Source organism: Syngnathoides biaculeatus, chromosome 15, assembly GCF_019802595.1.
Source record: "Syngnathoides biaculeatus isolate LvHL_M chromosome 15, ASM1980259v1, whole genome shotgun sequence".
Lineage (NCBI taxonomy): Eukaryota > Metazoa > Chordata > Actinopteri > Syngnathiformes > Syngnathidae > Syngnathoides > Syngnathoides biaculeatus.
Genome location: NC_084654.1, coordinates 14,128,870 through 14,153,841, shown reverse-complemented (window position 1 = coordinate 14,153,841; position 24,972 = coordinate 14,128,870). Strand labels below are relative to the sequence as shown.

At 43.1% G+C, this 24,972-nt stretch overlaps 2 protein-coding genes across 8 annotated transcripts in view; both read right to left on the bottom strand.

Moving 5' to 3' along the window:
* The window catches only part of LOC133513376 (regulator of G-protein signaling 6-like), a 45,110-nt gene extending 40,118 nt beyond the window's left edge, over positions 1-4,992 (bottom strand). For 2 of the 4 annotated variants that reach the window (XR_009798478.1, XM_061844118.1), the window contains exon 1: positions 4,701-4,992. The gene's annotated coding sequence lies outside the window, so the exon portion shown is untranslated. Of the gene's footprint in view, positions 1-387; positions 1,073-1,098; positions 2,436-4,700 lie in introns of those variants that run through there. The other 2 variants (XM_061844119.1, XM_061844120.1) reach the window with 2 other exon arrangements.
* A 5,097-nt stretch (positions 4,993-10,089) lies between these two features.
* Positions 10,090-24,972, bottom strand: part of LOC133513269 (signal-induced proliferation-associated 1-like protein 1) — a 46,382-nt gene continuing 31,499 nt past the window's right edge. For all 4 annotated transcript variants that reach the window (XM_061843878.1, XM_061843879.1, XM_061843880.1 and 1 more), the window contains exons 10-21: positions 24,289-24,543; positions 24,060-24,203; positions 23,712-23,869; positions 23,533-23,609; positions 22,453-22,841; positions 19,999-20,181; positions 17,395-17,557; positions 15,859-16,057; positions 15,631-15,780; positions 15,236-15,353; positions 13,761-13,839; positions 10,090-12,328 (exon numbers count right to left, since the gene is read on the bottom strand). In XM_061843878.1, coding sequence (XP_061699862.1) covers positions 12,185-12,328; positions 13,761-13,839; positions 15,236-15,353; positions 15,631-15,780; positions 15,859-16,057; positions 17,395-17,557; positions 19,999-20,181; positions 22,453-22,841; positions 23,533-23,609; positions 23,712-23,869; positions 24,060-24,203; positions 24,289-24,543 — 2,059 coding nt within the window. In that variant the 3' untranslated portion in view covers positions 10,090-12,184. The remainder of the gene's footprint in view (positions 12,329-13,760; positions 13,840-15,235; positions 15,354-15,630; positions 15,781-15,858; positions 16,058-17,394; positions 17,558-19,998; positions 20,182-22,452; positions 22,842-23,532; positions 23,610-23,711; positions 23,870-24,059; positions 24,204-24,288; positions 24,544-24,972) is intronic.

Genomic DNA, 24,972 nt, shown 5'->3' with positions numbered 1-24,972 from the left:
TTATGTTATTTCTGTGTTTTTTCAGCGGCTTGGGAATTCACAAAAAAGTGCGTCGTGGGTCAGCTGGTCTGGCCGCATGCAATATGTTTTTTCAGTTTTTTTTTCAGGGGCGTTTGAGTACCGATTTTCGTTCGAAAACAGAAGCAAAAAAAATTTCGAAATTTTTGTTCGAAAAAAGATTTGTTCAAAATCGTTGACGTTCAAGAACCGAGGCTTTACTGTATTTAGAATTGGGATATCACCTTCAATTTTATTTTACTTCCAAAGTAAATATGCACAAGAATTTTGTTTTTTTTTTTCCCTCATGATTTGATCTTTGGCTTGGCTCATATATGGTTACAAACAGAAGTTTTAAAAAAAAGTATCAAATATGGTAGAACATGCTACATTTGTCAGGAGTTGGGCGTGACGGTGTAGAGGCAGAGGCAGGTGAAACCAAGTGGAGAACCCAGGCTCGGCAGGTGAAGTTCTAAATGTTTATTAACAAAAAAATGGAAGCAAGAGTGTGAGGGAACAAGAAAAAAAAACTAGAATTTGAAGGGCAAACAAAGATGGAGACACTAGGCAGGCGCATGTAAGGAAGACACTCACCCAACATGGCGACCAAGAATGGACGAATAAAATGGGGGAGACTAAATACACTAATGGCAAACAGGTGGTGAGAACACAAGGATGGCAGCAGCTGATTGGCCGGCACAAGGGTAGCACCGATGACGAGAGCAATAACACAACGAGCAATGGGAAAATCCATGCTAACAGCATTGTTCATTTGTTGTCCCTGTGAGGTGCTATTTCAGACAGAAAATTTAAACTTGTTTCCACGCATTTGAAAATCAAATTTGCAGAGTTCTGTATTATGAAATTCATCAAAAAATTTCACAGAAAATGTGTTTTCTTGCCTATCCACTGATGAAGTTTGGGAAAATATTGACATCACTTTTTTCGCGAAAAACTGTCGTGAAGGTGAAGCAGAGCGTGAACAGTGAACAACAACCGTAAACAAAACGCTGTTCAAGTGAATTAAGCTCATCAGAAAATAAAAAAAAAAGCCTTTAAAAACAAACTTTAACAGTGTCAAAGTCAATCTTTCTAACTTACCTGTGGAATGTTTTCTCACAGCCGCGAAACTGGTGAGTAACGCTGCGCAGGTCGGCATGGTTGTTTTGGGAGTATCAAGATGGCGGATGGCGACTTCAGTTTTGGTGACCAATGAGCCACCCATTTTTTTTTCATTTTATTTTTTTTTTTTTTAGATCAATGGGGAAAACTAACGGTTGGCTTATATGTTCTCCCATTACTTCTACTACCCTTTTCGCGTTTCTATACTGCTTCACACAGGTCAGTTGTGGTACTACAGTAGCCGTCTGTTTTGGGGACTCCGACACTCCGACACCAAATACGAGAGCAGTAAAAATGGCCATTTTCATCTTTTTTCCTTCTCCTGACCTCGTCTTTTATTCTTAAGTGCAAATTACAGCAGTGGCACACGAGCTGTTATGTTATTAGAAATTGTTGACAGCAGGAAGTCCAATCACATGATGGTTTACCTCTGATCTCCCCGCATGAAACGCCTTCCCCACCCACTCGCCCACTGACCGCTTTGAGAGCGGCTGTCAAGAGATTTATTTACAAGCCCGCCGTCACTTTCTCCAGGCCGCCCCCCAACCCTCCGCCTCCCCTCATCTCTGATGCTCTGTGTTGAATTAATTCCACTCTACAAAGGATTTTCATAACCCTGCCTCACACATACTTTGCCACCGAGGGGCTCCTGTGTGTATGAAATGGGTTAAAGCCTTTGTTAGTCCTTTAATCGGGCTGCGTAGACAGAGGTGAGGGGGTTGGATTACACGCCCTACGGACGGTTCCTCAGGTTTTGCCTCGAGCAGATGCGCTCAGCGGTGCAGTATAATGAGCAAAGTGTGGACTATTCAAGGAGTATACACGCAGACGTTGACATGCATAATGTTCATAAACGAATGAGTACAAATACATCATTCCGACTGACTGAAGTACACAAAATCGCCAAAGCAGAACACAATTGCTCCACCCCCCTTTTTTTTTTTCTTGTTTGCAATATTATATTTAGTAGCCAAGGCAGAGAAAATTGCACTTTATACATCTATGGTTATGATCACATTTTCCTTCATTCCCATTTTTTCTACCCTTCAAACTCAAAAAGGAAAAATCTGGATTCAAATTTTGTTTTCAAATTAACTGGAATTTGGATGGTTCTAAATATATAAAAAAAAATACATTGGATATTTTATGGCGGCGTGTTGGATCAGCTGCTAAAGGGTTGGCCTCACAGTTCTGAGGTCCCGGATTCAATCCCGGACCCGGCTGTGTGGCGTTTCCATCTTCTCCCCATGCCTGAGTGAGTTTCCTCCGGGCACTCCAGTTTCCTCCCACATCCCCAAAACACGCAACATTAATTGGACACTGCAAATTGCCCGTCGGTGTGATTGTGAGTGCGGCTGTTTGTCTCCATGTGCCCTGCGATTGTCTGGCAACCAGTTCAGGGTGTACCCCGCCTCTTGCCCGTTGACAGCTCCAGTGCTCCCCGCGACCCTTGTGAGGATAAGCGGCTAAGACAATGGAAGGATGGATATTTTATACTAACAGTGAGAACTGATGTCAATTAAAAACTTTAGACTGTACAGGCATCCTAAAAAAATATATCTTCAAAATTTCTCCCAAATTGCGTCGCACAAAATCAATGAAGATTAATGTCTGAGGCCTCCCAACTTTTATTATTATTATTTTTTTGTGTGTGGTGACAGGTTAATGAGCTATTATAAAATATCCCGAAATATGCTGATAGCTCATGCGAAGACCAAAAAAAAAAAAAAAAACCTCTACTGCTGCCCAAAGTCAAAATTGTACAAGTGTGCAGTCTTTAGATAGCAATAGGGCAGCTTTCAAAAGGTTGAGAAAAGTAAAACTACTCAATATTTTTAAACGTTTTATTTTGGGGATAAAATTGAGGGATTTTTAGTTGTTACTGTGGTCAGTGGGTCAATACTTTTTTTCAGTGGGTCTTATGAAATGTGATGAAGTCTCGAGAGATTTGCCGAAGATTTGTGTGAATTTGCTCATAATACAGATAATTTTTAACATCATACGACTCGTGTCTTCTATTGCTAATCTTTTGCATCATTTGCTCACAACGATATATGGATTGCATAGTTCCTGCCTTTAAGGAAACAATGGCGTGTTAATGAGTCCCCTGGGAACAGGAAGCTGTAATTCAAGATAACAGCTCCACACAAATAAAGACAAACCATGAATACACATTGATTTTTTTAATTAACAGTGTTAAAGGTGGTGGCACGGTGGCTCAACTAAAAAGCGTTGGCCTCACGGTTCTGTGGTCTGTGGTTCAAATCCTGGCCTCACCTGTGTGAAGTTTGCCTGTCCTCCCCGTGCATGCGTGGGTTTTCTCCGGGCACTCTGGTTTCCTCCCACATCCCAAAAACATGCAAAATTAATTGGACACTCTAAATTGCCCCTCGGTGTGATTGTGAGTGCAGTTGTTTGTGTCTATGCGCCCTGCGATTGACAGGCAACAAGTTCAGGGTGTACTGTGCCTCAAGCCCGTTGACAGCTGGGATAGGCTCCAACACTCCCCGTGACCCTCGTGAGGATAAGCGGCAAAGAAAATGGATGGATGGATAAATTGTCCCTAGGTGTGATTGTGAGTGCGGCTGTTTGTCTCGATGTGCACTGAAATTGGCTGGCAACCAGTTCAGGGTGTACCTCGCCTCCTGCCCATTGACAACTGGGTTAGGCTCCAGCACCACCGTAACCCTCGTGAGGATAAGCGGTAAAGAAAATGGATGGATAAATCACCCCTAGGTGTGATTGTGAGTGCGGCTGTGTCCATGTGCCCTGCGATTGGCGGGCAACCAGTTCAGAGTGGACCCCGCCTTCTGCCCGTTGACATCTGGATTAGGCTCCAGCACCACCATGATGCTTGTGAGGATAAGGGGCTAAGAAATGGATGGATTACAGGCATGATGGGCAAAAAAAGTTTGGATTTTTTTTTTCTCCCTCCTACTGTGATGCAACAATAGTTCTCTGGAACTAGGAACTGTAAATTTCAGCAGACATCCTTAAGATAATTTTAAAAAATAATGAAAAATAGCTATCCATCCATTTTCTACTGTGATTGTCCTTAATTTATCCCAATTGTTTTGAGGTGAGAGGTGTGTTACACCCTAGACTGGACACCAGCCAATCCCTGGGCACTCTAGACAAACAACCATTCACACTCATATTCTCCCCTATGGACAATTTAGAGCCTTAACATGCATGTTTTTAGAATGTAGGAGGAAACCAGAATACTGTATTTAAAAAATAAAAGCAGGGCGAACACGCAAACTTGAGATTGACACTGTGAACCTCAGAATTGTGAAGCACTAGCTCACCTCCTGCCCGATGATAAAAATAAAATATAAAGCTAATTACACCTCTGTTAGAACCAAAAATTGGGGGGATTCTCCGGGTAACACAAACACCCCCCCCCCCACCCAAGTGCCCCAGCATGCAAACAAATGGCCAAGGAGGGCTGGCAGAGGTTGTCAACTCAAGTGAAACAACAGGAAATCCCGCAACAACCGGCGAGAGCCGCCGACTCTCATGATGGGCGCCACATGTGCGCGACCCCCGACAGCTGCCACGAGCCCGAGTCGCATCATTACCTCGGAAAGCGAAGGAAGAGCGGCCGGTCCTGTCCGCTGCGCTCCCTTCCGCCTGCTTGGCTCCCTCCTTAGCAACAAGCGGCAGGCAGGTTCATGGTGTCATTGGCAAGATGAGGAGAAGAGAGGCTCAAGAAGGAGAGAGGGAGAGAGAGGGGGGGGGCAAGCTTGTGGCTGCAGTCTATTCCTCCCTCCTCCCTCTCTTCTTCACTCCAGAGTGGAGCGAGTTGAGGAGATCCTCACGTCGTCCTCACTCCTTTCCTCCCCTCTCCTCTCCTCTCCTCTCCTCTCCTCTCCTCTCTCTCCTCTCCTCTCCTCTCCTCTCCTCTCCTCTCCTCTCTCACTGTCTGCCTGAGGGTGAGAGTGTGTGAGATAGAGAGAAAGAGAGAGAGAGCTCAACTTAGGAAGAGAGGGATGAATGAAGGAATGAGAGCGCATGCATGTGTGTGTGTGTGAAACTTCAAAATAAGAAGCATTTCATTAGCGGCGGATGCTAAATTGTGAGCGGTGCGTTGCGGCCGAGTGAAAGCTTAGCGTGCCTATTCTCCTAAGTAGGCTAAGTTATTTTTATACCTCGTCTCTATAAATCGCTGCATTATGTAAGAAATAAAAAACTTGTAGCTTGAGGATGCGCACTTGCATGTCACTTGCTTCAACGTGGAGTCATTCGAGCTTAAATGGCAATGGATGCGTGATTCCCCCCCCCCGCCCCCCCCGCCTCAAATGCATCATCATGCAAAGGATGCAGCAGCGTGAATGCATGGAATGGAGAACCTGACCTATGACCTACATTTACAACCTAGATTATAATAGTTGTTCCAGGGTATCGTATTAATTTATTGCCAAATGTGTATTCTTGTAGAGTTTCTCTTGGCTGCACAACTTGCAGTATGTGTATGTTAGATTTCTTGTTTGTTTTTGGAGGGGTTGTTCCAATGAGTTTTCAGTCGTTAGTGTTCCCATGTCAATCCGGGTTCCCATGTTAATTGAACTTCAACTGTATCGGTGATCAGGCTGTTCCTTTACCCCAGGGGTGTCGAACTGATTTTTTTGTCCCAGGCCACCTTGTCGCTATGGTTGCACTCGCAAGGCCGTTATGAATGCTCGATTGGCTCACATTATGACATTAACAAAAATGAATGGATTAGTTTTGAAATCAAAAGCCAGTAAAAACTGTTGATCCAACCACATGATTTTTAAAAGTGAAGACAATTTGGTTATTTTGTATTTCAGCAAGAAACGCAAAGCACACTCTCGCGGGCCACATAAAATGTTGCGGCAGACCAGATCTGGCCCCCGGGCCACCAGTTTGACACCTGTGCTTTCGCCAATCAGATTTCAAAATTTGCCCTCACAAGGCCACAGCCAGTGATGACATCAGTTTTTTTTTTTTCCTTTGGATTGCTTGGTCAGAACAAAACTTGCGCCAACCAACTACAAGTAGCAAAGTAGTCTTTATGTGTGCACCCAATTGACATATCTGATGAAACTGTTAATGTTTTTTGTCACGTTATGTGATAAGTATTGATTGCAAACTGCTGTTATATCAAATTTTTGTCAAATATTGATGGTTGTATAATTTGAACATGATTTGGAGACAAATAAGCTCCACGCTCTTATCTTTCATTAGCCGTGTTATCTCAGCACGGAGGGCCAAAAAAACACAACGATTGCTTCGCAGCGAAATATCTCGACGTCCGCCTAACAAATGAGGATCGTTACAATTTGCCTTTGAGGCGAAACAAATGACGGCAGAACTAAATTGAGGTCGAACGTGGGCCTGCTCATCCGAACGGCACACACTTGGTTGTTTCCTCACCTTAATTGAGTCAAGGTATGGAGTTTACATTTGGAAAATCTCCTTGCCACACGCGGGTTTACTGTACTGTACTTTCTGCCATCGCTGGCATAGATAGATGGACAAAGACACCTTTGTTGCGGTAAATAAATCATTTATGCTTACTTTATTTCATATCAATATTGACGTGCATGACAGTGAATTTCGCAAGGACAATGTGAATATAAATTAAAACAGTTCCCAAGTATCTTCATGAAAGGTCTTGGAAGATTTGACAAAATGTCACTTCACAAAAAATGACTTTGTTGTGTAATTTCACACTTGATGGATGGGCAAGGACTCATTTGTTTGGATCCAAGTTATTAACCATTAACAGTCCGTTTTCCATAATATTTCACCTTTCAAACAGTATTAGAACCATCTAATCCATATACTTTTGCATAATATTGCAGATGGGCATTGTAGTTTACTGTTGTTTTGGTTTTAGTGTGCACACCTTTTTTGGTGTGCTCTTTGTAACATATAGAGATATAGGGAAATGGGATCCAGCGCTCCCCGTGACCCTCGTGAGGATAAGCGGTGAAGAAAATGGATGGATGGATGAATTGGCCACCCCAGGCTTATATGATCTCCTGAAATTAGTCACGCAAATATCTTAAATGTAAGGTATATACACTATGTGTACATATACACTATGTGTACATATACACTATGTGTACATATATATATATATTATATATATATATATATATATATAGTCTATGTGTGTGTGTGTTCCAGCTCAGGCTCCACACAAGCAAACCGACAGACAGGAATATTTTAATCTCCTTTAAAGGGGCCTAGGCTGCTATAATCTGTATGACGGCTAAATTATTAAACATCCTGTTCACCGACACAGTGACACACACACACACACACACACACACACACACACACACACACGCATGTTATCTCAAAGCTGCTGCAAATAGAAACAATGGGAAGTGAAGTATGAGCAATTTTAGAAGAAGGTGGAGCTCTGCTGGTTCAACATTTTATACGTTGATGATTTTCCTGTTTAATGAAGCTTAATGATGCAAGGAATATTTGCTACCTTAAAAGGGTGCACATACATGAATATGAGACTCAGCCAATAAATAAAGACATAAATAATGACAAATTGAGAGCCAATATGAGCTAAAATGATGTACAGTATTTTGGCTAATATATAAGGAAATATATGCAAGGACCCATATTTGGTTTCAATTAGAAAGATTGCACAAGACGTCTCATCACTTTTGCCAATACGTACCAAGCATACTTGAAAAAACGACAACAAAAGCCCCAGTATGAGGGAATTTTTGAAGAAAGAAAGTCACGAACCCCAATCTTCAGGTATCATGTCAACAAAACATGCTTCAAAACTGAGTAGATGGCTTTGCAGGATACTTTCTCCGTGAAATGCAGATACGCATAGTTTCCTGTGATTATTTCTCTTCGTGCTCCACATTATTACATTTTAAAACATAAGCGATGAGAAATTTGTTAAACCCACCTAATCTTCTGCATATTTCGTGTTCAATAACACAATCTCCATGTGACAAGAGTATATGGTCCCCACTTGGGATTGTTTTGAAAAAAATGTCACGTTGTTCACACTTGTTTGCTGCAAAGTTGGCCTATCAAACTTTGGCGCATTTGTGCTGCATAACAGCGCCCTCACGCGGTGAAAGGACTTAGTTGCACAAAGTGGGTTTTTTTTTTTGTTGGGGACGTTCTGATGGAATTGTGTGAAATATTTGAAGTTAGAATTCTTTGGCGAGCGTTTCTAACTTTCTCAATAACACGAGATGAATATGGAATTGTGTATGAGAAGTCGGTGCTCCGATCAAAGTGATTTAAGCCACTTAAACATGCGGCGGTGCGACTCGAGTTTTTCAGAATGAGCCATTTGTCCAATCCAAATGCACTCAACGTCAGTATTCCACACCTCTTGGGTCTTCATCATTCATCAATCTGCCCCATCCAGACTCATCTATCTGCGGTTGATTAACGATGCCTGAGCGGAAAAGCAGCAGGTAATCACGATAAAACAGCCCGAGGCCGTCGTCTGGCAGAATATTGACAGAACGTCGTTTACTCCTTCGGAGAACCTGAGATGACCTCGACATTACTCGGCTGTTTTATAAAGTACAACCGTTCAGGTAGAGACTAACGGGCAACAGCATGAGCAACTGCTGTGTAATCGGGGGGTAGGGGTGGGGGGAGCTTTGATTGGCCTGTGATGCATAGCTGCACAGAGTTACAGGATTTTCCTCCCCATTGCCCAATATGTGTTTTCTATTAAAACTAAAACAAATGCATTTTAGTGTCTAGAAAGTTCCTTTTTGCTTTAGTTTTCTTTTTTTTAAATTATATAAACAGCAATGCTTGGTCACTCAAGATGGCTTGTCTTTAGTGTTATTACACCTGTATAAAGACAAGAGTCTGTTTAATGAGTACTGTAATCCACGGCCTACAGAGCGCACCTGGTTATAAACCTCGGTACACAGAAAGTTTACGCTGGCACGGCGCTAGTGTTAGCGCGGGGCTTGCGTTAGTGCGGGGACAGCGTTAGCGCGGCACTAGCGTTAAACCAGGGCTCAGCAACCTTTTTGATGGTGAGGGCTACTTCGTGAGGACAGATCGTATGAAGGGCCACGTGACATGTTTGCGGAAAATTTCAGACTCAGTTCATTACACGTACGTAAAATATTTTTGTTTTAATTTATTGTTACAGGTATTTTAAAATTTTAATTCACGTAAGCAATTCAGATTTGAAATTTAAAGCACAAAAAAATAATAACAATTTGTGGCCTATGGTATTTTTAGAACATACCTCGCGGGCGCATTATCTGGTCCTCGCGGCTACCATTCGCCCGCGGGCACCACGTTGGTGACCCCTGCGTTAAACTCTTTGTGTGTACCGTGGTTTATAACCAGGTGCGCTAACGCTAGCGCCGCATCAACACATAAACCGCAGGCTTGAAAGTGTGTTAAAAAAGTCACAGCTTGCAGGCCCGAAATTAAAGAAGTCATTCCTGTACTTGTTTCCATAAAATTTGAAGGGCAACATGTAAATTGTGCAACTCACAATCTTCAAATTGTCATATTCCATAAATGATAACGATGAAATATTCCATGCAATTTTGTGCTATCAAACAAGAACAGGAGCTGAAAAACCCATTACCCTTGATTTCTAATTCCAAAACTAATTCATAAATTGACGGAGCGGATCACGATCAAATATTTTTATGGTTTCACAATCATAACGGCCCTCTGAGGGGAACAATGTGGCCCTAGACAAAAATAAGTTGGACACCCCTGTTTTAAAGCCTCTACTCCCAGAGTGACCTGGCCAAAATGGCAGCACAAAACACAGCAGACAAAAACAGGATCACTCACACGACAGGGAACTTACTAAACAGACAGCTCGTAATGTATAAAACTCATATTTTAATATGTTGACTCTTAGCTAATATTTTGGCCAGTGTGTTTAAAGCACTCATATGGACAAAAAAAAAAAAAAACAAAGCAAAACCTCACAACATTGAATGAATGACTTTCCCTTGAGACGGATCATCATTGAACAAAATATTTTTAATTGATATAAACATTTTATACACATCACAGATGAATGGGAAGAGAGTCACATGGCGTCACACGCGTTCAGGGTGAAAGTTCACAAAGGGGCCTCAGACTTGTTCCGTTTACCTCTTATGCTTTTTATGCTCTCATTTGCAGTCAAAATTGTTGACAAAAATCACAAAATAGATCAATGTTTCTAATTGGCTGCGCGCTCTTACAGGAGCCACGTGAAGAGGGAAAACGTTTCAATATCATAATAGTAATATTTTGGGGGTTACGGTGAGAATCACACGGAAAAGCACCAATGGCTGCAATCTCACAATATTTGACCATAAATATATTAAAAATGGGAGGATCACGTTGGGGTGGCTTTTGGCATGCTGTGGTTGGTTCCGTGTACAGGACTGCTCCTGCTACAAGGACGTCTCCTGCTGCAGAAAAATTCTTGCATTTATGTGTTTACTTGAAATAATGCATTCATCTTATTAATTATTAATATCGAGAGGGGAATTCAACTGACATTGAAACTTGGCAAGCTTGAGTGAAATTGTAAATGGGGAAATTTAAGAAATATCAGCAAAACATTTTGAAGCATAATCTTTGACGTATTGTATAAATATATTTCATCTATTGTAATAGAGTTGATTTAAAAAAAACTAAGAAAAAAGTAAATATAGATTTAAAAAAAATATTTACTTTAGTGATACTATTTTAAAGTTAAGTGATATACACAGCGAATCTCAATAAATTAGGATCATAGGAAAGGTATTCATTATTAATATTTATTTCACTAGTTTAATTGAAAAAGTGAAACTTGTATTACTTCATATAATACTCAATAGAAACGTCTAACATAAAACAACAGATGGCCATTTTCAACCTAAATTCTTAAAAAACAAACTTTTCTTGTGTAATATTAAAATCTGATAGTGAATCTTGTAATGTCATTAGGCATATATATATATATATATATATATATATATATATAATTTATTTTATATATAATATTTTATTTTTATATTATATATATATTTTAATATTTCATTTTCTCATGGTGTTAACAAGTTCCACCTTTCGAAATGAAGTAGAGATATTTCATTTCAACATTTTTCTACAGTATTCTAATTTATTGAGATCCACCTGTAAATATAATTTTCATATACCGTTTTAAAAGTTCACGTGTGCTTCAGGCCAATTTAAATCAGCACAAATTTCTAGTGAATTCTCACACATAATATATATATGTATATAGATATATACATTTATATATGTACACATTTTTCTTCTGATGAAATCCAATACTTTCCAAGCATCTGAGTGGCATACCTGCGCACGGCTGCTTTTCTCTTCTGTGACATCGTCATATTCATAAATACTCTTTAAATATCTGATCGAGGAGGGCATGGGTGAGGGGGTGAGAAAATAAATCCTATATTTACAAGACGGTGGAATAAATGAGCAGTCAAAACCATTTTACCGACAACCACAGTCTGGGCCATTTTTTTGGTATACAAAAGATAAACAGTTTTCGCCTGCAGTTGTAGTTGTACACTGTACACTTGCAGCTTGTACAATCTTTGACACATGAGAGACGCCTGACTTTACAGTGTTTACAGTATGTGCTATGCAAAGGCCGTCCGATTGTTTACTCACAATGCTACAACAAGAGGATACTACAATTTATCATATATATATACACATATTCTCTTTTTGGCAGTCCAATAAAATATTCAGTGTTAGCGTTTTGTCCTCTACAAAATGCCAATTAGACAGAGTTGAAGCTTCTCAGAGGAATATGAGCCATTTTTTAATTGGGTCAGTCGTTTGAATTGGTTCTCTTCTCTGACATGCAGGGGACATGGACGAGCCAGCACCATCAGTCAATTCTGTAGGAAACGAGGGCATGCGTGGATGGTCGTTCCGCCGACCGATTCCCAACGTGGAAGATCCCGTTTGACATGAACACAAAGAACGCGTCCGTCGCTTTTTAAGAGCATGAGTGGGTCCCCCTTGAAGGGAGAAAATGACGTGCGTAAAGCAAGAGTTTTAGTGGTTCTGTTCCTTTGTGGCTGCTTGGTCGCCGTCAATTCATGTCGATGGTGTTGAAGACCCACTCGGTGAACTTCTTGAGCTTTGCCGAAGCGCTATACGACTCCTCCAGGAGGCGCTGGTTGTCTTCGCGCAAGCCCTGGACCTGAATTTGCAAGGATGCCTTGGCATCTTTCTCCTGCAAGGAGGAGGATAAAGTGAACCCTTACAAAAACATGGTTCGGCTTTTTTGGGACCCAAACACTGAAAAAGTCATCTATCAGGACCAAGCCTTGTCTAAAAATGTTCCTTTGGTGCTAAAAAGTGGTAACCTGGTGTCAAGCAGGTCGGCGCCAAAGTTTGTGCATCATGACTTGATCATGATAATATGTAATTCAGTGTACTGCTCCTTCATGTGCACCCAACTTGGCTAGCGGGAGACACTACTGTATAATGCAGTCATGTAGACACAAAAAGAATCTTCTAGTGCTATTTAGTAACCTGTTGTAACATTAGTTACCGTAATTTCCGGCCTATAATCCGTGACTTTTTTCACACGCTTTCAACCCTGCGGATTATGCGGTCAGCCGCAAGGGGCACTCGAGCGGAAAAATGAGGAGTGACACCGGTGGAATATACGTGCCGAGGAAGTGACTTTTACCGGTCCAGCCCTGTTAGCGCTGTGCTAGTGTGTTACTGCCGTATCTCAGTAATTTTACCAGTATGTTTTTTTTTTAACCGGCCCTTTTAGCGCGGCTTCCCTAGCATTAGCATTAGCGTTAGCGCGGCGGCCCTAGCGTTGGTGTTAGCGCAGCGGCCCTAGCGTCTAGTTAAACTCTCTACATATCTCGTGTTTCAATGTGGGTTTCAATATGGACACTTGCGGGTTTTACACGGCTGCGGCCTATGGATGTACCAAATGGTATTTCCTTTACAAATGTACTGAGTGAGGCTTATCACCAGGTGCGCTCTGTAGGCCGGGAATTACGGTATATTTCCTTGAGAATAAAAAAATGTGTGATTGTTATATTTATGTTTACATGTGTCGTTCCAACATTTGTGTTCAAATATCCATTACTTAAAAGGTTTGATGATTGTAAATATCAATGCTAACGTTAGCATGTCAATGGTATCTTTCATTATATGCTTGCAATGAGCTAGCAGCGGTTTGAATTGAGTTCACTGTCATCATACAGCACTCATATCTCCAGTTTGTGATCACAAGACAAAGCACCCAAAAAAAAAAAAATATATATATATATATCTTGGAAAAACGAGCAAGTCGAGTTACTCGTACATCAAAGTACGGCTGTATAGTGTATATACTTTGTATTAGTACAGCCTGGGTAGCAAAAAGGAAAAATTAACAACCAACGTCACGACGTGGGTTCCACTTTATCTTGTCCACTTCATTGGGTGCTGTTTCACTTGCAAAAAAACATTTTAAATGAAAAAAGAATGCTGCGAAAAAGGGCCTCCACTTAAAAAGAGAGAATTTCATACATTAGTCGTAAGTCACATAAAATTCCAAATGGAACAGGCACCTGGAAGCAAGCGAGAGTTCACTTCCACACGGACCTCACGAGTACCAAATCATGTGTAGCTCAGCTTGAGCTGTAAGTCCGACTCACCCTTTTCAGGTCTTCCTGCAGCGCCTTCACCATCGACTCCAGTTGGTTGACTTTCCCCATTAAACAGGCAGGTGTCTCGCTGCGAGGGGAGAAGGGACAAACACAACATTAACTCTGGCATTAACAAACTCTGGCACTTGGACAAATGGTTAAAAACGCAGCACACAGCACAGTTGAGTCCTGGACACTAAAATCCTTCCCTAGTTTCGGTTTGCTGATTCTTTGATGAGCTATTTCCTCACCTAGTGGTCACCTGCATTTACTCACTGCACTACAGAGATTACAGAAATTACAGGTACAGCTATTAGGGTCAAGCTTTTTTTTTTTGGGTGGGGTAGAGGGGTGTTTAGTGTATGATAAGGTGCTCCACAAATTCAAAATGCTTTTGTTCACTATTGTTTTCTTCACTATTCAAAATTTAGACTTAAAAAAAGATGACTATCCTCAGTTTTGAGAAGTATTCATTGGACACTGTGTTTATTATTCTGATTGACCCACAGACATGTACGCTTCAAAATTACCGTAATTTCCGGCCTATAAGACGCGACTATTTCACATGCTGTCAACCCTGCGGTTTATGCGGTGATGTGGTTCATTTGTGCATTTTTTCCAGTGGCCACAAGGGGGCACACAAGCGGAACAGGCAAGAGTGAGACCGGTGGAATATATGTGCAGAGGAAGTGACATTTACCGGTCTGGCCCTGTTAGCGCTGCTCTAGCGTGCTACTGCCGTGGCTCAGTGATTTTTACCTGTACGTTTTTTTTTTTTTAAACCAGCCTTGTTAGCATGGCACTAGCGTTAAACTCTCTTTGTACTGTCTTTCTTTGTAACTATCTCGTGTTTCAATGTGGGCACTTGCGGCTTTTACACAGCTGCGCCACATGTATGTACCAAATGGTATTTCCTTTACAAATGTACTGGGTGAGGCTTATAACCAGGTGCGCTCTGTAGGATGGGAATTACGGTAATAAATTTACCAAATCAGTTTAATTGTTTTGTGGACCCTATCCTGAGCTTTTCGCTGAAAAACTAACCTATTTGCATTTTTTTATGCTCTTTCTGAGATGCCTAAAATGCTGCAAGATGGCACCGAGGCACTGTCTAATAGCAAAGTAATACAGACTCAAATTCCTCTGAGAACCTGTTAGTGTTGCTGTTTTGGTTAGCTACTGTTTATAAAGTTTGTGTAAGCAATAGAGGCCAAATACGAATGAACTGGTCGTAATTTTATGTGGGTATGAGGCATAGTAAAAGTAATTGGTTTTTCCTGAGGGGAATTAAAAAAGCTGTCTATTTAGGATGAGGGGTTTATTTTTCAGGTGGCGCCTTGCATGCGATGATTAATTGCATCACAGGGGGCCTCAATTTGAGCGGACATGGTAATTGATCAGTCGCAGTCTTTGTGTGTAATGAACTAGGCAGGCACCGAGCTGGGCCACAAACGCTTCAAAGCCGGTGACAACACGCCCCTTACCCGGGCGAGGGCTGCCTGAGTGGCGCCGCCTGAGGCTCAGCCTGCTGGGGGCTGACACCTGCTGGGCTCTCAGCCACGGAGTTCTCCTCCTGGGCGGCCAGGTAGACCAGCCTCTGCTCTGTTGGAGGAAGCGCGCACAGTCCGTTAGAACGCGAGCCTGCTGGGGAGTGGAGACAAAGTCCAACAGTGAACTCCTTCTTTCCTTTCTTGTAATAATATCCCTTTTATGCTAACCCCCGCCCACAAACACACAAACAGGATGTTCATGCAAAGCGGTCACATGTATGTGATAATAGATTGTTTAATTTGCGCTAAAGTACGGAAGAGTAATTGGTTCCGGGAGGTCCTTTTGAGAAGCACTGGTCTCCAGTTGAAGTTTCCCAACATGAGCTTACCCTCAAATGCCTTGGCGGCATCTACCAAGTGGGCCCAGTCCAGTGGGCCGTCTGTCCTGCTGTCAGGGAGGGGCATTAGGGCAGGGTCCTGCACTTGCTGCTTGGCCCTCTCTTGCTCCAACTCGGTGCTTTCGGGAGTAGAAAGGTTCCCTGGAAAGGAGGAAACGCAAAGTGAAACTCCCCCAGGCACTGATTCCGATGCCGTTGAGCAAGTCAGCGAAAAGTCACCCAGGGATTTGTGCGAAGTTCGGCGGCTGGCCGCGTTGCGAGCGGTGGGCGAGCGTGGCACGGTTGAGCAGCTGAACAGGAGGTCGGTGGGGGTGTCGCGTTTGTCGCTGGAGATGGACCCCCTCTGCCCGCTGTAGATGCTCTCATCCGACAGCGTCCTCTGGAGGGAGCGGCGGGTCGGCGTCACCGCAGGGAACGGCTTCGGGGGAAATCCAACGCCATTAAAAATCACAACAATTTGCTTGATCGAGATATATTAAACACCCCCCCTCCATCCGCTACTGGCGGGATCGGGACTGAGCCCTGCCCAGAATAATGAAAACAATGTGAGCAATGCCTAGATCAGACTGCAGGATCTTCGACCCAATATTGGGCCGATTTCCAACACATTTGCTGGGAATGTTGTGTGACATATGCACGACCAACAATTTGGCCCCTTGACCCCAAAATGCAAAGTATGGCATGTTATGTATATATTTTTTTCTCCATATCTTCCGCGTATTGTGACCAGTAAAAACTGCTCAACTTTTTTTTTTTTTTTTTTTTTTTTTAAATGGTGGACACTATAGAGCAGGGGTCTCAAACTCAATTTACGTTGGCGCCGCTGGAGGCAAAAATATGGCTGAGGCTGGGCCACAGATGCAATTCGAAGTTAAAAAATAAAATCCAATCTTCTCAAATGTATTTCTTTTTTTTTTTAACACAAAATAAGACAAGCAAGGGCCTTGGTGTAAACATAGTTGTGTGCAAAACTTCTAATAAAACCCTCTATGTCAACGGTGCTGTTAATTTCACTCAATGGTTTCTCGAATTCTATCAAGCCTGGTCGATGTCACACACCCGAGAGCCAAATACTGTGATCAGGAGGCACATCCGCGCCGCACACAACACTGTAAAAATGTAAAAGTATACAGTACGACCCGAGGGCTGCACTAACATTAAACTTTCATGTTAAGGTGGGGGCCACCAAATATTATCTCGCGGGCCACAAATGGCCCCCGGGCCACCAGTTTGAGACCCCTGCTATAGAGGGAACAGAAAGATATTTTCAGAGCAATAATAAATATGTTGTAACCTAGTGGCTCGTTATTGGTGTTTGCTGAATGAAATTCATTTGCTTGTGCAGTAGTCTGTACTGTGTAGTTCACTGGTTATTACACTTTTTCTAATGTGTCACAAAAAGTAAATCACACACAGTAAATTCATTCAGATGTTGACTTGAGATTTGTTGAATCACTCATGAGGATTGTTTCTATCATTTTTTTGAGGCATATTTTTCCAGCTCATGTTGGCTGAATGAACTCCCAATGACCTTTCGAAAACTCCAATTTAAAAGGACGTTGGAAACCTCCCGCGTGTAAAGTCGGAGTGCATTTGCGAAGCGCAAACATTGACAGTACTGCGTCTTCCCCTCACAGACTTCCTGTTTGAGCCCACCAGAAACCTGCACCAGTTCCACTTGATCTCACTGACACACTGGCAGTCAATTTTGACAATTTTTGCAACATTTCCAGAATGAATGATGTGCCCGCATACCTTTTCTTCACTGGTGGTGGGAGGAGGGCTGTCGAGCATGATGAGTTTCTTCAAGTCCTCTTCCAGGCTGGACTTGGCGGTGTGTCGCTGGGGCGACTGCGAGCCTCGGAGATTGGCTCTGAGCTGCGGCTGACTGACCAACAGACCGTCGCTCTGGTGCCGTCTGGACATTAGAGCACAAAAGGCATTCGTTCACTGCAGCTTTTTGAGCTGAGAGCCTGGCAGAGTCTGTAAAATAGGACTTAATGGGGACCATCTCATTATTTTCTTTGGATCTTTTGTCAAATGATTGTGCTCATCCAAAATCCCTTTATAGTTTAGTTACCACCCACCACCACTCACGCCTGATCACTCATATTTTCTTTAAGGAATTGTTCACATTTTATGCATTTTTCCAGAGTTATGACGACCCTTAACGGGACAAGCCGAAAGGAAAAGAAGAAGATTAGAGAGTACAGCGACAGTATATACTTTAGGTATAGTGCATGCAAAAGATTGTGAAGGTTTTGGATCAAAAATTTACCTCCATTTAGCCATTAACATACTTCCATCCATCCATTTTCTGAGCTGCTTATCCTCACAAGGGTCCTCAACGGACAGGAGGTGGGGCACACCCTGAACTGGTTGCAACCCAATCGCAGGACACATCGACACAAACAGCCACACTCACAATCACACCTCGGGGCAATTTAGAGCGTCCAATTAATGTTGCATGTTTTGGGATGTGGAAGGAAACTGGAGTACCTGGAGGAAACCCACGCAGACATGGTGAGAACATGCAAACTCCACACAGGCAGGTCCGGGATTGAACCCGGGACCTCAGAACTGTGAGGCCAACGGTTTCCATCTGATCCACCGTGCATGTGTATTAAAAACAGACCAGATATGGATGACCTCCACATCCATTAGAAATCCAATTTTATTCAACCTGTCATTTATCGTCAAGAAAATAAAGTTAATTAATAATAATTCGAATAGAAATGATTATCCGGCGGAACGGTAGATCAGCTGGTAAAGCGTTGACCTCACCGTTCTGAAGACCCGGATTCGATCCCGGCGGGGGCCTGTGTGGACTTTGCATGATCTCCCCGTGGCTCCGGACACTCCGGTTTCCTCCCACATCCCAAAAACATGCAACATTGATTGGACACTCACAACACAGTGTTGTTGAAGAACCTAACATCTAGAACCGTCTTTCACTGATCCCGAATGCTTCTGCTTTTCTCGTCACTTCTTTTGTCCATCCATCTCTTTTCTTCACCGCTTATGCTCACAAGGGTCGCGGGGAGTGCTGGAGCCTATCCCAGCTGTCAACGGGCATGAGGCGGGGTACACCCTGAACTGGTTGCCAGCCAATCATAGGGCACATCGAGACAAACAGCCGATCGCACTTACAATCAAACCTAGGGGCAATTTAGAGTGTCCAATTAATGTTGCATGTTTATGGGATGTGGGAGGAAACTGGAGTGCCCGGAGGTAACCCACGCAGGCACAGGGAGAACATGCAAACTCCACACAGGCAGGTCTTGGATTGAACCCAGGACCGCAGAAACTGTGAGACCAACACTTTACCATCTGATCCACAGTGCCGCCCCACTTTTTTTTGTAAAAAAATGTATTATTGGTTGACGATTTACAAATTCATGTTGCCATTTTTTTGTACTTTCTGTAGAATGCTTTGATTTGCTAAATGACGGTGCGAAAGCTAAGGTAAAAGTAAAGTTATATAACCCAAGTACTGCATGTTGAAGTGATACTTCCCGGTTGAGAGATGAACACTTTTGGTTGTCAGGGAGGAGTTAAGTTTAGCCTGGGTTGTTAGTGGAAGTTACAGAAAATCGTCTGCATTTGCATGTAGATGTGCACCTCATTCATTTTTTGGGAGAAAAATTTGGTGTATTTGCATTGAAATTCTTAGTCCAAGCAAATATAAATATTTTATACTCAGTGAAAACTGTCAGTCCCCACTGACAGCCTCACACTTCTGAGGTCCCATAAACATGCAACATTAGTTGGACACTCTAAATTGCCCCTAGGTGTGATTGTGAGTGCGGCTGTCTCTATGTGCCCTGCGATTGGCTGGCGACCTGTTCTGGGTGTACCCCGCCACCTGCCCGTCGACAGCTGGGATAGGTTCCAGCACTCCCCGTGACCCTAGTGAAGATAAGCGACAAAGAAAATGGATGGATGGATGATTATCCTTATCTAATAAATTAATACCTTTTTTTAGTAACCCCCCCCCCACCACCACCACCAAATTCGGCTGGGATAGGCTCCAACACCCCTGCGACCCTTGTGAGGACATGCGATGCGGACACACAATGGATGGATGGATGGATGGATGGATGGAAAATGTAAAAAAATTTCAAAGGTCTGACTGGCTCTCAAGAGATTGATTCAGAGCCACATGGTGTCAGTGTTGCCCACATAAAAACAAGGGTGGGAGGGGGCACGACAAGGAGCTCATATATTCACTCGGAGTCTGTCAGGCATCAGGTGAAACAGCGGGGAGCAGAAAGATGCACATCTCTCATTCTCTGCCTGAATGACAACTCAGAACAACTGCATCTTTAAGTACTCACAGTCGCTTGGCGCAAAACTTACTTCCGAGTGCTTCCGAAGTCGATCGAGTTGACGGTCCCTCCGGGTTTTTTCCAGCCGATCAAGAACTTGGAGGTGGCCCCCTGCCTCGGGTAGAAGGTCTTGGGCCCCGGGGAATTCTGGGAGGCGGGTGACGTGTCAGTTGTCGCCTCCTCCTGGTTCGCGGATGGGCCAGAACTCAGTGCGCTGGGGACGATGGGAAATGCGTGAGACATATTCATCTACTGTACTGTTCTTTACAAAAGATACAATATCTGTGACGTTCCGGAGGTGTGTTCGTCCCTACGACCTCGATACCACAGGTTTTTAGGTCACGTGATGCAGCCATTACATTTAAAGTTAGTCGGACATAAAACATATTGTCTCAGTGTTGTATTTCACTCAACATACGTTGTCGAGGATTTGCAAGTCGTCGTATTTTATTTACATTTGACGCGTCTCAACTTGATTGGAATCGGGTCTTGTAAAATATAACCTTTAAAAAGTAATGAACGACCATCCAAATGCTTCCTTTTAAATGCGCTGATTTAAATGCAAGAATGAATCAAAATGTTTTCCCCCAGTTGCGCGATGATTCATTCTGTCATAATAAAAACAGGACACCGTGTCCTTGAACGGAGCTCATCGTCTGCACAAGCACAACTTTTTAAAGCTGCAAGTTGTGCGAGTGTGTGTGTGTGTTGCATGCGTGCACGTGAACGCACATATTATAAAACAAAGCCTGCAAATGTACACGTTGAGTTATTTCTGGCTGGGTGAAGAAGCGAGGGAAGGGAGCTTTGGTTGATTCAAAGGAAGTGGGATTTAAAAGAGGAGGGGGGGAAACAGTGCTGAGCTCACAGTCTGCTTTTTTAGCAACTTCAAGCATTTCCTTTCTATCATGGATACTGGGGGATGGAGAACGCCTGCGTGTACACACACACACACAGACACACACACACACACACACACACACACACACACACACACACACATCCTTTGTTCAAAACCCAAACCGCAAAGTGTCTGACTTTTTTTTTTTTTCTGGGATGGTTCAGGATGTATAGTGGCACCTTCCCTAGCTTATTTTAGTCCTACGACCATGCTGATAACCCAATTTACTTGCATATAAAATCAAGTGGCGGCACGACTGGTTAGCACATCTGCCTCACTGTTCTGAGGACTGGGTTCAAATTCCAGCCCCCGCCTGTGTGAAATTTGCATGTTCGCCCCATGCCGGAGTGGGTTTTCTCCAGGCACTCCGGTTTCCTCCCACACCCCCAAAACATGAATAGTAGGCTGGTTGAGGACTCTAAATTGCTCGAAGGTGTGATTATGACTTTGAATGGTTGTCTGTATCAGGGATGAGAATGTCTAATTTGGAAAATCACTGAAAATGTCTGCCTTTGGCACAAATGTTTTTTTATAAAACACACTATTAAATGGCGAACCCTGGTTACTTCTAACAGTGTAAATAGAGGACAATAATAACATTTTGAAATCTTAAAATATGAGTCCAAACAACCTAAATAATTTTGCCAAACTTCAAAAAATGTAGACTGAGTGTAATTTATATCAAATAGGCTACTGCACTTACAAGTTATACATCAGAAATAAGTACACAATTTGTTTATATATATATAAAATATGAGAGAGGGAGTTCATGAACAATAAAAGCGAGCGATAAAATGCGTGATCTCCAGGGCCAGTACTACAGATAGGCCTAATCGTATTAACTGCTGTCAATTATATAATATTTGAGAAACTTACGTCCAACTGACTTTTGTGTTTGCTGGTTTGAATATACTCCTGGATATTTTTTGCTCCTCGGCTTCCATAATTGATCATATCGGAACACAGCGCGTACAGGACTTTGCCGGGAACGTCCACTTTTTGTATGTGTTCGGTTAGACATGTTGATACCGTTTTCGTTCCCATCTGCAGGGTTACACTTTTTTCAAGCCATGCCCATCTGAAACAGTTTTTTATCAATTTCCCTGGCACGATCTTCATCTTTTCGCTCCAACACATTCGCATACTGACAAACGCGCAGCCCGCTTCCGACCCTAGTGAGGATAAGAGGGTTCAGAAAATGGATGGATGGATAAAATCCCAACCCCAAAAGGTTTCTAATTCCCTACAGATGCCAAAAATTGGCAGAAATTTGTTTTCCTGTTAGACAAAGCTATGGCCTGACTACATCGAAGTCCCTCTTTAACACCACCGTTTTTTAGCGATTATCATGGAAAGGCAAACTCCCCAATGTAAAAGTATATGTGGGCATTCACTGTATTCATGAGTTGAATATGTTATGTACAAACCTGTGTTATGTATGTGGTCCGCAGTGAAAACGGCATATAGCAGACAACCATCATTATTGATTTTTTTTACCCTGGAAAATGATTGAAGAAGCAGGGGGGGAAACTGCCATGAAGGATTGTCAGGGTGCATTATTAACCAGAAGACAAAAGTGCACACCTGGAATGGGAAGAGGAATCAGGAAAGGCCGACGGGCTCTTCAACGGGTTCGCGGCTCCCCCTCCAGCGGGCCCGAGGGAGTCCGGAGAGGGCGGCGAAGAGTCGGTCCCCCTCTGCCCGCCCGCCGCCTCGTCCTGCCACGCGACAGCGTCCGTGGCCCTGAAGGCGGCGTTGGAGGAGCCCGTGCTGCTCTGCGTGGCGGTGAAGGATGTAGCGTCGATGCCGCTGTCGGTGGACGCGCCCTGGAGGTAGCCGCCGAGCTCCAGATCACCGCGCACTCCCGAACGCGAGCCCACTTCGTACCACTTCTCGTCGCTGTGAGCGGAGCTTGACGCATTGCTCGACAGTGTGTTGCTGCTGGACTGGCTGGAGGAATACGGAGCGTCCACCTGTCCAAGGACCAGTGGACAATGAACTGTCTTGAGGTGTGAATCCTTGGTTGTGATTGGCTAACAACTAGATCAGCAAATGATTGTGTTCAACAGATCAAAATCTCACAAATAATATTTCTTATCTCTAGTCAAAACTAATTTAATTACACTTAAAATAAGATTCATCAAGGAAAAAGTAAAAAAGTTAAGTTACACAATTTTCACTCATTACAAGCTAACTTCTACTTGAAATAATGGAGTAAGTTTTTTTTCCTATTTCCATGACAATTATCTTTCTGCAGTAGAACCTTGGACCTCAGACAACAATCCGTTTTAGAAGGCGGTTCGAAAACCGATTTGTTCGAAAACCAAATCAACCGGCGCGCGACTTGTGTTATTTCAACATAACAATCATAACAAAGCGCGTCGTGGGTGGGTCAGCTGGTCGGGCCACGCGCTTTTCTGTTATTTCCGGGTTTTTTTCGGCAGGGTGGGAATTCACAACAAAGCGGGTCGTAGGTAAGCTGGTCTGGCCGCGTGTGTTCTGTTATGTCCGGGTTTTGTTGGGGGAGTTCAAGTACCGATTTGTTAGAGAACCGAGGCTGTACTGTACTTACTTTAGGTAGAATGTAGTTTGAAAGTTTGAGACTCCTAATTGTCCGTAGTGTGCAAATGACAGCGCGAAATGTCGTCCATACGCATATCTCACCTTAGCACCTTTGTTTGGTGAAACGTGCCCACTCTGCTCCGGTGGCTGGATTCGAGGAATGACCGCCTTGGAAGTTTCTGGCAGAAGCGACAGACAATATAATTGCCTCTCTTTTTTTTTTTTCGGGGTACCAAGTCACTTTTTCTTCAAATGGTGTAATAAAAGAGACTTGATCTTACCTTGAGCTGTTTTTTCCGCCTGTCTACATGGTGCCTCACCCTCGCCATTTCGGGACCAAGCAGCTCCTGTGCCAGAGCTGATTTTGATGGCGCTCGCACTGTCACCTGGCAACAGTCGTGCAGAAGACACGGGGGACTGGCAGTTGTTGTTATTAAACCTAGAAGAGAGGGTTTGCGTCATGGGTATTCACTACAGGATGCTTTGCTTACTTTAAACACATTTAAAAGACAGCGAAACCTCCCAAGTTTGTCAGGTTTCGCAACAAAGAGTGAGATGGAGGGCCAGATCGGAACACGGCTTTTGAATTTGACATTTGTGATGTCATGGAACTTAAGAGATGACCTTACCCCTCAGGCATGGACCTCTGCCTCCAGTGGTTGGAACTCATGTTGTCAGTGTAGGGAACGCTGGGGGGGGCGTTTGTGTTGTGAACCGTCCGGCCCATCACAATGGAACATGCTAGAGCGTAGTTTTCATTCCCGGGTGAATACCTGTGCATAAACAAGACCAAGGCCCACAGCGGTCAGATACAGTAGCAATGTGTCTAAGTTTTATCCCTCTGGGATTCTACGCAACCTTTTGGGAACCCCGGGCCGTCCGTCGCTGGACACACTGCGCGGCATGGCGGCGGAGGTGCCAAAGTCCGGCGGAGGAGCTTTGATGAGCGCTCCGACCGAGCCGGCGGCCCGCGTCTGAGGGCTGGAGGATGTTCTCGGCCACTTGGTGTTGCTGTTGGTGCTCGGGCGGAAGGGGAACTTCAACTCGTAGGGCATTCCCTCCTTGTGGTTTTTGTAGTCCACTAACGGCATGTGATAGATTTCGGAGCAGCCTCTGAGGAAATAACATTTTTCAGTGTATTTATTACATTGTGCAAAATTCTACAAGAACAAATATTTAAAATGATGTTAAGAGTTAAAAAAAAAAAGCTACTGTGCAAAAGTATTTGAAAATGTGTTTTAGCCATTTCTGATGAAATAAAAATGTTTTTATAAAAAAAAAAATATATATATATATATATTGAAAAGTACAGTACTTTCATTATAAAACTATGGCAGTTTTTGTTTGGGAAAAATTCAAAGTGCACGCATTAAATATATTACACAAACATTAAAAATACAAATTTAAAATACTGTAAATCTAACCATCTAACAACAGCATTTCAAGGTAAGAATATATCTATATATATAAATAGTAAATAAATATAATAAAATTAATACGTACAAAATAAAACATTTAAATTTATATACTGTCAAAATTCAA